Source organism: Epinephelus fuscoguttatus, linkage group LG2 (genome assembly GCF_011397635.1).
Source record: "Epinephelus fuscoguttatus linkage group LG2, E.fuscoguttatus.final_Chr_v1".
NCBI lineage: Eukaryota > Metazoa > Chordata > Actinopteri > Perciformes > Serranidae > Epinephelus > Epinephelus fuscoguttatus.
The window spans coordinates 36,164,107-36,175,872 of record NC_064753.1 but is presented as its reverse complement, the minus strand read 5'-3'; the positions used below and the strand labels follow the sequence as shown (position 1 = coordinate 36,175,872).

General features: G+C 42.2%; 1 protein-coding gene across 1 annotated transcript; it reads right to left on the bottom strand.

Moving 5' to 3' along the window:
- Nucleotides 1–1,072: 1,072 nt before the first annotated feature.
- Nucleotides 1,073–11,497, bottom strand: LOC125901063 (uncharacterized). The gene is made up of 8 exons (XM_049596437.1): nt 11,383–11,497; nt 9,870–9,984; nt 9,626–9,771; nt 9,340–9,457; nt 7,274–7,990; nt 4,821–4,978; nt 4,620–4,737; nt 1,073–3,030 (listed from the first exon to the last, which is right to left on the bottom strand). The coding sequence occupies exons 2-8, from the start codon at nt 9,964–9,966 to the stop codon at nt 2,645–2,647; spliced, it is 1,740 nt and encodes a 579-aa protein (XP_049452394.1). The 5' UTR covers nt 9,967–9,984; nt 11,383–11,497; the 3' UTR covers nt 1,073–2,644.
- Nucleotides 11,498–11,766: the final 269 nt, after the last annotated feature.

The window sequence follows — 11,766 nt, the reverse complement described above, 5'->3', positions numbered from 1 at the left end:
CAGTGTGTACTGGTGTGTATTACCGGTTTACCCAAAGAAAGATTTCCCCATGTTAGCTGGTGTAATTGTCAAAGGATGCGTGAAGGCTAATAATGATAAAATTGGACATAATGAGTAGAGGAAAGAAGTAGATTCACCTTTAGACCAAGCAGTCTGAGAACCACTGGTCTGTATAAAATGGCTCTAATTATGTTCTAATTAAGTCCTCTGACATGTGGAAGGTGCATTCCTAAGAGTGTAAACGCAGCTGCTTTCAAGTTGAGGCCTTTCGTCCTCCTGGGAGTAAATCTTTTATAGGATGACTGACTGTTGTGCATACACAGCGAATCAGCGTTCACAACCCATGATGACCCCGGGTAAAGACACCCTGTGTTTCTGTTTTTAGCTGTGACTCGTGTGCACTTTCTGCAGAGGCCTAAGAAGCCTCTCCCAGTGCACAGGGCTTCCACAGGGCTTCACTGGAGTCAGTTGGGTTGGACAGAATCTGTGCTCATCGTCTTTACTTTTCGCATCTTCAGTTTCCTCCTGCTTCTTTGTCCTCTCTCCTGTGTTTGGGGTTAGGTTCAGGCAGATGTTGCGTTCAGGGCTCAGCTGTCTACAGTAGGCGTTGCCAATGACAGTCTCTCCGAAAATGGCCTTAAACTTTCACCACAGGACTGTACCGTCCATTTCTGGCACCAAACAGACATCTCTGTATCTGTTGCTCTCACTCTGCTGGTGTCAGGAAAAGACTTCAGAAATGCTTCTTCCGGATGTGGAGTGTTTATATTTGTAGTCATAAAAATCTAGTAAATGCCAATATTTTACAGAATGTTATGAGATAAGGTTGTATGCTCTTAGTATTATTTTATACCCATTCTTCCTCGATGACGTGGGAAAGACCTGAGCTACTGTCACACTATTTTGTGGTCACGTGGAATTAAGTCACAAACAAGGAAAACAACCCTGAATAAAAATGATTTGGAAGAATGTAAGTGTGCTCTGGTCGTCACTTGTACACACAGCATTATGGAGCAGATATGATTTGCAAGAGTTTGTCCAGAAATGACCAAGTAAAGAAGAGATAAAAGGGTCGTTTCAATTGTTTTTACTATATTAAACAATGTTAAAAAAGACAATTCACATGCCAACAAAAACAGGACATTTCATAACAGATGCAGACTCGCAGTGAAAGGGCTGTGACTAAATTCTTTGCTATATCAAAAAATGTACAGATGATTTTCTCAATGAACAATGAGCTGTTTTATCTGTAAAGGTTCTGTATACAACATTAAGAGCAAACAGCTATTTGCTATGTAAAGATAAAGTGGATTATTGTCATCTGTGTGTGTTGTAATCCGAGCTTCTCTTTGTTTTATTGTCGTAAACTGCGTGTGCTTATCAGTGCATGTGTGTATCCTACTGGCCAGCTCATTGCCACTGCTTTGCTCTGTGCTCATACGGGACAGCACTGGCACAGAAACAAGTGCATAAGGCCTTCATTTCTTGCCTGATAGAGTTTTAGCGCGTTGTCACCAAAACAACCACCACAATGTGCGCAGATGGTATAGTCCTTGTAAGGGACGCATCAGGGTGCATTAGTGGTAACACTACCAAAGATCACAGTGCGTCTGGGTGGTCGTCTACTCTTGCATTTAGCGCTGTCCACTTGTGATTGGATCACCTAAAATGCATGTTAATACCAGGTCTAAACAGAGAAATGTGGTTGTTTGGCACCTTTCCAGGTAAATCATAACACTTCAGTTCTGATGATTCATCTATCCATCCACCTATTTTCACCTGCTTATCCGGGGCTGGGTTGCAGGGGCAGCAGGCCAAGCAAAGCACCCCAGATGTCCCTCTCCCCAGCAGCCCCTTCTAGCTCCTCCTGGGGGACCCCAAGGCATTCCCAGGCCAGATGAGATATGTAATCCCTCCAGCATGTTCTGGGTCTGCCCCGTGGCCTCCTACTAGTGGGATGTGTCCGGAACACCTCTAATGGGAGGCGCCCAGGAGGCATCTTGATCAGATGCTGAACCACCTCAACTGACCCCTTTCGACACGAAGGAGCAGTGGCTCTACTCCAAGCTCCCTCCGGATGTCTGAGCTCCTTACCCTATCTCTAAAGCTGAGCCCAGCCACCCCACGGAGGAAACGCTTGTCTTTTGGCCGCTTGTATCCGCAATCTTATTCTTGCGGTCACTACCCAGAGCTCCCTCTTCCCCATGACAGTCCGGCGCAGCACCCACATCACTGCAAAAGCTGCAGTCTTTTGTTAATATTCGAGATAGAGTGGCCATCTAAACTCTCACCACAACATTCTGCTACTATAGATCAAAAGTCTTCACTGTTATTTTACAAATGAATATACAAAATATGTGATATCATCAAAGGAAACCTGTGAAGCATTGTTTTGTTAAAGCTGAGCTATTCCACCGTCAAAGTAATTTCAGTTGCTCTACTAATTATATTGGCTCAGTCATGCACTGTGCTGCTGTTTATATTGAAAAAATAACAAAGGTAAAAGTAAAAAGTGTCAGGTACTCGCCCTTTAACTTCCCAAAAAGTAGTGGTATTAACAGTCACGTTTAACAGAGGCTCTGACTAAGGGGCCCCCCTGACCTGTGGGGGCCATTCAGTAATCCTTCTGTATCTTTTCTGTCTCTCACCCTCGAAACGTTCCCATGAAGATCTTCATCTCTCCGTCTTCGGCCAGCAGACTCGTGTGAAAAGCCTTTTTAAAGTTCTCAGTGAAGGTCAGATCAGTCTCAAACCTGACCTTATTGGCCCAGATCACAGTCGTTCCTCGTGTGCAGAAATGCTTCATGGTGGCCAGGAGCTCGTTCAGGAAGTCATGATGGTAGACCACGTCAGCTGCCAACACATAGTCGTACCTGTAGAGGGATGAAGGGTAGGTGCGCTCCAGGTTGTGGCCCCAGGACAGAATTTCCACCTTGGGTGTGTGTCTGCAGCGCCCCCTGGTGTTCCTGGTCACGTTGGCCTGGAGGTTACTTAACACGTCAGGTAGGTCTGTAGCTGTGACTGAAGCTCCTGAGGATGCAGAAACAGGACGTCTGTCATTAACATAGCTACAATAACCATAAAATAACTGTACTGGTGATCTTTATTAGGGAGTTTATAGAGTGGAAATGCAGTTTAGGCAGTTCTCGTTTTGTTAAGACTCTGGTGGGAAGATCATCCAAAGACATCTTAAATAGGCTGACACCTAGGTTTGACTTTCAGACAATAAACAAATGTTTTTTGGTAACCAGTTGTGGAGTCAAGGGTTTTTAATACACCAAAAAGAGACTTCAGTAGTCTCTGCTTTAAAGTGCATTACCACACAATGGTGACATCATTTTGACAAAAAGGTGCAGACAACTAAAAGATAACTGCAACAGAACACCTTTTATTACACAAGTTTAATGTTTGCTGGATTAATTTGACTGTCTAAAATGATTAAGGTATTGTAACGGGAACAAAACAACACATCGTCCCGACCCCAAGTTTCACTCCCTAGTTAAGTCACTTCAGGCTCAACATTGACCCCACCACCCCTCCATGTCTGACCCTCATCCAGCTCTACATGTCAGTCTAATAAGAAAAATGTGCATTTCACAAACAAAAAATTGTATGCAAAGACACCAAGTAAAAACAGTAAAAGGAGCATTTTTAGCCCGTTACCATATGGGTGCTTTGATTTTGTAGATTTTTTTGTGACACAAAATCAAGCAATAGTTCAAATAGTTTGCTTTGGTCATATTATGCCTGATAAAAGCAGGTCACTATATCTTTTTTTACTCTGTGCGTGTGTGTAGATGTGCATTATATGAATTATAAAATCATTAGATTCTGTTAGTAGATACTGTAATTATGGCTGGGTATCAGTACTAAATACCTCCAAGGTACTGACCAAAATAACCCAGTACGAAGTAGTATCGAAACGTCTTCAGTGGAACAATACCTGCATTTGATCCGTTTTGCGCAGGGTCTGATCCCAAAATATTCCAACTCACCAAGGGTCAGCAAACTTTCTGTTGCTGCTGTCACCGGAGCAGCTAACCCACCAGTGAATGATCAGTTAAACGTCTGCTTGGTTAGCTCGATCTAACACAGCAGCAGCGTCTAACAACCAACACTGAGCTATTAAACGCTCCAACAAACTCACACTGACACTAAAAAGTTAGGTATCTTTAGCCCTGTGATGCTCACAGTTAGCCCTGTCACTGTGTGTGTGCGGTTAGACAGACTCTCAAAACTGTCCCTGGCATGGAGCTCACACTCCTGCAGCAGCAGCAACAACCCATACAGTCTGTGATGTGGGGAAGTCGAGCACGGTGTGTTTGACAAAGTCGGCAGCTCAGTGCGCTGAGAAAAGTATGACTATACACCACTCCATTCACGTTATGGGTATTAAATTAAGTACTCTGTTGGTATTGGTATCACTTTAAGGGTACTGGTTTTGCTACTGGTCTTATATTTTTTTAATGATTCCCAGCCCTAACTGTAATCTACTTTGGGTTTTGTGTCAAAGTTTGAGTATCATGTCACGGTGACTTTACAGACGTTTTCCCAAGTTTGATGGGCTGTGATTTTGTGCTCATGTTCATGTTGTGTGAAACAAATTGAAGACCACTCACCCAGCAGACTGGCCACAATGGTTACCAGTCCAGTTCCTGATCCCAGCTCCAGCACCTCCTTTCCCTGCAGGTTCACCGTATTCCTGTTGTTTTCCAGGTAGGAGCACAGAGCCAACGCCTGTAAATAGAAACAGAATCTCATATGCTTGTTTAAGAAAACTGTAATGATGATATTTATTTCATGTTTTTAGAGGCACTCACTGCTGGCCACATCACTGCTCCGTACGAGTCTATGGACTCCTGAATGACAATGTCGTGCCCTACGTAATGGTAGATGTCTCTACCAAAGCGTCTGTTGATGATGGAAGCCCAGGCTGGTGGGCTGTCCTGCTGCTCAGCTGTTTTTGTGTTTGTTTGTCCTGTGAGGGGAGGAAGGATCTAAACTTTAATAATTTCAGTGAGTTTCCAGTCAGAATTAAAAGCAATAAAGACTAAAATATAAGACGCAGTTCCACAACATAAACGCCAAACAAGTTAAAAAGACAAGCTGGTGTTAAGCCAGTAGCTTTATGTGATGCAATAAAAAGATACACATTACATCATTTTCTATGTGAATAAATGAGTCCCTGCTTCTCTTCCTAATAAGTTCAGATACTTTATACTGGAGTGCATCTGCCCTCTGGTCTCCCTGACGACAGCTGGTTATAGTTTTGGCTTCACCACATTTTGGTTTTACCACAGGTCTCACGTCTCAAATGTTATTCCTGCCACTGATCTCGCCAGATATATCAAAGTCCCAAAGCTGTTTGCTCACTTAAGAGGAAGCTGCCAAACCACAAGGCGCCCCTGCCAATGTCTTCGAGGTTACCCTGGCCAACCTCATGTCAGCTGGAGGACGTAGGGTCGTTGGCCTTATGTAGTTTACCTGGGGCTTCCAGGCTATAAGCGAACTATATGCTCACTCTGTCTCTCCCTTCCTGCAGTTGGCATGCACCGTGCGTCTCTGTCTGATGGTTTTGCAATACAACACACATGGCACACGTTCATGTCCTGCTTTCATCACTGATCTACCAACTCTATTGTTGTTTTGAGTTCAGTGTAAGCTGATGTGGACTCCCTCCTTCTCATGTTGCCTCGGCCAGTTTGTGACAACTCCAGTTATAAGTTTGGTGTGCGGAGGAACACAGGAATGGCTGTGTCAACTTTTATGAGACATTTCACTCAAAACTACAAATGCCAACCTCATGGTGGTGTTAGAGTTCATGTCAACTCATGAGAATTCACCATCTGTACCAAAGTTTCATGGCAATTTATCAACTAGCTCTTGAGATTACAGAATGTATATAAAGTCTATGGTTGAGATGTGTCAGTGTAGACCAACAACCCAGTTGCCAGAGTAAATGTTAGCATTGTATGTTTCTGCTAACATGGATATGTTACATTTGTACAGTTCCTATGTAGCAGATATGTTGAAACCTTACCTTTCTTTACACTTCAGTTTTTAATTTTCTGTTGTGACATCGCTGTGGTTAATGTTTGCATGGTTGGTTAGGAACCATTTGCTTAAGATTAAGAAACATTATGTTTTGGCTTAAAATACCTGCTTTTACAAAAGCAGCCGAATATGTCCCAACGTCATTAAAAAAATACCCAGTTTGGTCACTTCAACCATAACTGGAAATGTCCCAGCCTTTCGCTAAAAAATGCCCAGTTTGGTCACTACAACCATGACTGGAAATGTCCTGGCCTTTTGTTAAAAAATACCCAGTTTGGTCACCGTAAAAATGACTAGAAATGTTCCGGCCTTTCGTCAAAAAATACCCAGTTTGGTCACCACAACCATGACTGGAAATGTCCTGGCCTTTTGTTAAAAAATACCCAGTTTGGTCACTACAGACATGACTAGAAATGTTCTGGCCTTTCGTTAAAAAATACCCAGTTTAATGGCATGTCCAGACATGTCATTAAATAATACTTACTTTTTTTGCAACAAAAGCAGCTGAAAATGTCCTACATTTGCGTTAAAAAATGCCCAATTTTGTCCAAACACTTACATCTAGAAATCTCCCGATGTGTGCTTAAAAATTACCCAGCCTGGTTGCAACAAACATGGCTGGACATGTCCCAACCTCTCGTTAAAAAGTACCCGCTTTTGTTGCAACAAAAGCAGCTGAAATTGTCCGGACTTGAAAAATACCTTTTTTTGTCACACCAAAGACATCTAGAAATCTCCCAACGTGTTTTTAAAAATGACCCAGCCTGGTCACACAAACACTGGTAGCCGTCTCACCTAGGTATCACATGATTCACAATCCTCTCCTCCTGATGAAAAAAAAAAGAATGTAATCTGAACTACATCATTCAGTAAAACATACAATTGTAACATATCCGTGGTCAGCAGAAACATACAAAGCCAACAGGTAATCCTGGAGAGTGGGCTAGGACCAAAGTGGGGGGTGGACAGGCCTTTCTTAGTACCTATAATGGCCAAAAATTCAACATCAAAGTCTCTTCCTGAATCAGTTTCCCTGTTACTCTAGATAATCCACAGACTGTTTTTGTTAGAACTTTGTACTGAAGAAATAGTGCCACCTCTATTGCGGGAGATATCTCAATTTGGGTGAACTGGCCCTTTAAACAGAGGGAAACTTTGATTGTAACTAGTAGACATGTTTGATGTTCATGTGTTAATACATGGGCATTTTCACACACACCTGGAGCGTCCTCCTCGTTGGCTGTGCTGCTACAACTTAAATCTGGTTCATCCTTCTTGTCCTCTTTATAGTCGTCATCTTTATGGACCATTTCCTCCTCTCCATCAGACTCATGCTTGTTTTTATCTTCCTTATCATCTCCTCTTTCAGGCTCTGACACACGAGGTTCTTCTCGTACATCAATGTCTTTTCCTTTACTTTGTTCTGTACTGACAGAGTGAAGCTCATCGCCCTTGTGTTTTTCATCTCCAAGTTGTTCTTTTCTCTTCTTCTCCTCCTTTCCTTCTTCCTCCTCTTTCAGCAGATCTTGAATTTCCTGATCACCTTCTCCCTCCTCTCTACACGTTGCCATGAAGATCTTCATCTCTCCGTCTTCGACCAGCAGTTTTGTGTGAAAAGCCTTTTTAAAGTTCTCAGTGAAGGTCAGATCGCTCTCATACCGGACCTTGTTGGCCCAGATCAAACTCGTTCCTGGTTTGCAGAAATGCTTCATGACGGCCAACAGCTCGTCCTGGAAATCGTGATGGTAGACCACATCAGCTGCCAGCACGTAGTCGTACCTGTAGACAGATGAAGGGTAGGTGCTCTCCAGGTCCTGGCCCCAGGACAGAGCTGCTACCTGAGGCATGTATTTCCATCGCCCCCTGGTGTTTCTGAACAGGTTGGCTCTCAGGTTGTTCAGGACATCCGGAAGGTCTGTGGCTGTCACCCAGGCACCTGAGGACACAAAGTTCATAGTTTCTCCTCTGTCAGGCTTGAGAAAGATACTCCAAACACACAGCCCACCTTTACCTGATCCCCAAATACACCCTATACACTAAAGCACAATGCACAGGTTAATCATGGCTTTGCAGCGTCATTAAAAAAAGTCACCCTCTCCTAGAGAGGTGGTGACATCGCCAACTCACTGCTCTGCAGAGGGCATCATGGATTTACACTCTTAACACAGTGAATCCCTTATTTAAATGAAGAATTGAATTTGTCGTTTTTTCTTTAATTTGTTACATGTGATGGATGCAGTACATATATTTTTTTTCTCTTTGTACCTTTGATGCTGTCGTTAGTATCTTTCAGCGAATAGGACAAAAAGTTACCTTTAATAAAATTGTCACTTTATTGACAAAGCGCTAAATGAGACAAACAGTCTGCGAGAAAAAAATCCTAGTCCTCTGCCTATTCTATTTCCTTGCAGTGCTTCTAATGGCATTCCCGCATGTGAACGAACACAACCAATCAGAGTCGAGCAGTCTCTAATGCAGCTGTTGTTGTTTGGATTGTCAAATTAGGCAACTGCAATGCCTATTTGTCGATTCAAATGTTTTCAGAAACATTTTAGTGTACTGTTTAGCTGTAAAATGAAAACATGTTGGTGAAGATTCCCAGTCATCCAGGTTATGGTAATCTTAAGTGCTATATATAGTGCTGCATTGTAAGACTGCAGTCTTGGGATCCCTTCCCAGATGACTTAACACCCATTCACACTTGGACCCATCTAACCCTAGCGACACATATGATTGCCAGGTGGGTCAATGACTCACATTTGACCTTAACGACTCTGTAAGAGTCCACACAGAGTTTAGACCCTGCAACTCCGCACCGGTCCGTTAGAACTGAGGAAACCTCTTGGATGAGAGGTTAAACGTCTTCAAGAAACTCAAGTTGCCTGCGATATAGCACTTAAGATTATCATGACCTGGATGACTGAGAATCTTTACCAACATGTTCTCATTTTACAGCTAAACAGTACACTATATGTTCCTGAAAACACTTGAGGTGATAAATAGGCAGTGCAGTTACAGAATCTTCATTCATATTTGATAAGTGCTGCCTAGTATGACAGTTTGACTGCAGCTGCAAGCAGTAATTGACATGATTTACAGCTGCGTTAGAGCTAGCAAATGCCATTAAAAGCTGTAGTTTGATTATAGGTGCCTGTTGGTCTTTGCTCTCTTCAATGAAGAAAGAATGATGTTGATATATTAGTCTGTTTGTACTATAAATGTACTCTAGTCCTTTCTTTCTTCTAAAGTTGAAATTCTTATAAATTTTAAATGTGAAATTCTCACCGAGGAGTGTCGCTACAACAGACGTGAGGCCTGTTCCCGCGCCGATCTCCAGGACCGCCTTGCCCACGAGATTCAACTCTTCGCAATGAGTTTCCAGGTATTGACAGAGAGCCAGAGCCTGAGAGAGATCAACATGACTTTGAGTTACAGGCAGGTTTAAGTATTTTTGTCCTTGTTCTGGGCCGTGGCTCATGAAGCATGACTGGAGCAGGTGAAGTACAGCATGGGCCGGAGGGTGAGAGCAGCAAAGATGAGATGTATGATAGAAATGTGCCGTTTTACTCACCCCTGGCCATATCATGCCTGCATAGGAGTCGAGAGCCCCATCAATGACGATGTCCTGTCCAACGTAATGGTACACCTCTCTGTCTGGTTTGTAGTGTACATATGGCGCCCAGGCTGGTCTTTGTTGCGTCTGGACGGCTGATTTATCTGATTGACACAAATGTCAGACGCTCAGATCCCTGTGCTCTCTGCTCAGTGTGGGTTTTAAAACATTTCCCTGCTTTTAATTGCATCGTTCATCTTACCTTTTTCTTCCTCTTTAACTTCTTTATTCCCATCTTCTTCCTCTCCGCTTCTCATATAACTGGTTCCCTCCACAAAGCATGTGGACAAAGTAGCCATGGGATGTCCTGTGTTGGACTTGGACACACAAATATATTCGTTAGAGAGGACGTGTACAGAGACAACATCATCTGTATCTGTTCAACCAACAGTTGTCTGTCTCTTTACCCAAATTCGGATAGAATACTGAAAGTGGCCGCGGTTTCTACTAAAAGTCATGTAATATCAGGCAAATATATTGTTTTCCAATCTAAAATTCCCTTTCAGTGAAATTGTTGTGCCTTCAAAGCATCAAATTCACTTAATAATGGCATATAATTAATGATGAAATATATTTCCTCATCCTCATACTGTCCTTTCGTCTATCTCTTTCAACTGCCTGAACCCTACCACCTAGCCATTTAACGTAATACTAAAGGTCCAGCGTGTGAGATTTAGGGGGTTTTGTGGCGTCAAGTGGTGAGGAAGGGTTCTCCTGGTTAGAATTCCTGCAGTGTTCATTGTTCAGGAGGTTTTAACCAGGAGCCGAATTATCTACAGAGGTGTCTTCCTCTCTGAAACAAACAGACCAGGCGATCAGACCATCACACACGTGCAGACCCAGCACCTGCTAATTTGTGCTCACCTTTTCTCTCTGATAAGGCAATGTGTGCTCATCTTTCTTCCAAACTGGATGAGCAGGAGGTTTTTACCCAAATTTGCAAAAATGAATGGCACTATCTAGCCAGTGTTTGGTTTGTCCATTCTGGGCTACTGTAGAAACATGGTGGACTTCATTAAGGAAGACACAGCAACTCGTTTTTTTTTTTTTGTTTTTTTTTTGTTTGGTTTTTTTTAAAAAAAATTTTAAATTTTTTTTGTGATTATACACTAAGGGAAAATACATATTATATTATATTCAATTTCTGCCAATATATCCTCCGAAATCCTACACTCTGGACCTTTAAATGAATGAATAAATAAATAAATGAGTAAAAAAAAAATAGTTATAGATATATAAATGTATCAATGTAATTCAATAAAAGAACAGAAATGTCTTTTTTCATCGCATTATTGTGCTTTCTCAAATAACAGTAGTACATCCCTACTCAAAAGATTGAGCTTCAATTTAAATTAATTTTTTTTTAAGGTAATGTTTCTTTTTAAACTATTTTTTTTTTATCATTATCTTAAGTATCTTCCCTCTTGGTACTATAATGCAATCATTGTTATTTGAACATGAATAAAAAAAGAAAATATTAGGTTTTCTATTCATATACTTTGATATTTTGCTTGTTGCAGCAATGCAATATTGCAGATGTTGCCATAAAACTCCAAAGAAGAAGAAGAAGAAGACATTTTGCTCCCTTATTTGCTACTGATTTCCACAGCACAGTACCACAAACAGAGCAGAGTAAACACGCAGAAATTCACTTTTTAAAGATTTTCAAACTCATACTTTCCAAAATTCTTGTTAAAAAGATCTCTCTGACCTACCTGCTGCTGCTTTATTTACCAGTGAAGGATCTCAGGAGCAATCGTATTGCATCTGGAGACCTCTGACTCTGGGGTTATAGAGACTCAGCATCCTGCTGGTTACACCCATCACCATCACAAGGGCACGAGGGTATTTTTAGACCCATGCTCGGGAGAAATAAACACAAGCAAGACACAAGATCAGAGCGCATGCACTGTAGATACAAATGCACGTAGGCCCACACTTGCACACAACAAAGATGAGTCGGTGAGGGAGCCAACAGGAGAAAGAGAATGACGGGAATGTCCTGATACCAAGAACCACGGGTCTTTGCTAACCAGTGTCGCTTATGGACTTCTTTGCTGGTGCTTTCTGAAAGCCTGCACAGTCTGTAACCTCATACT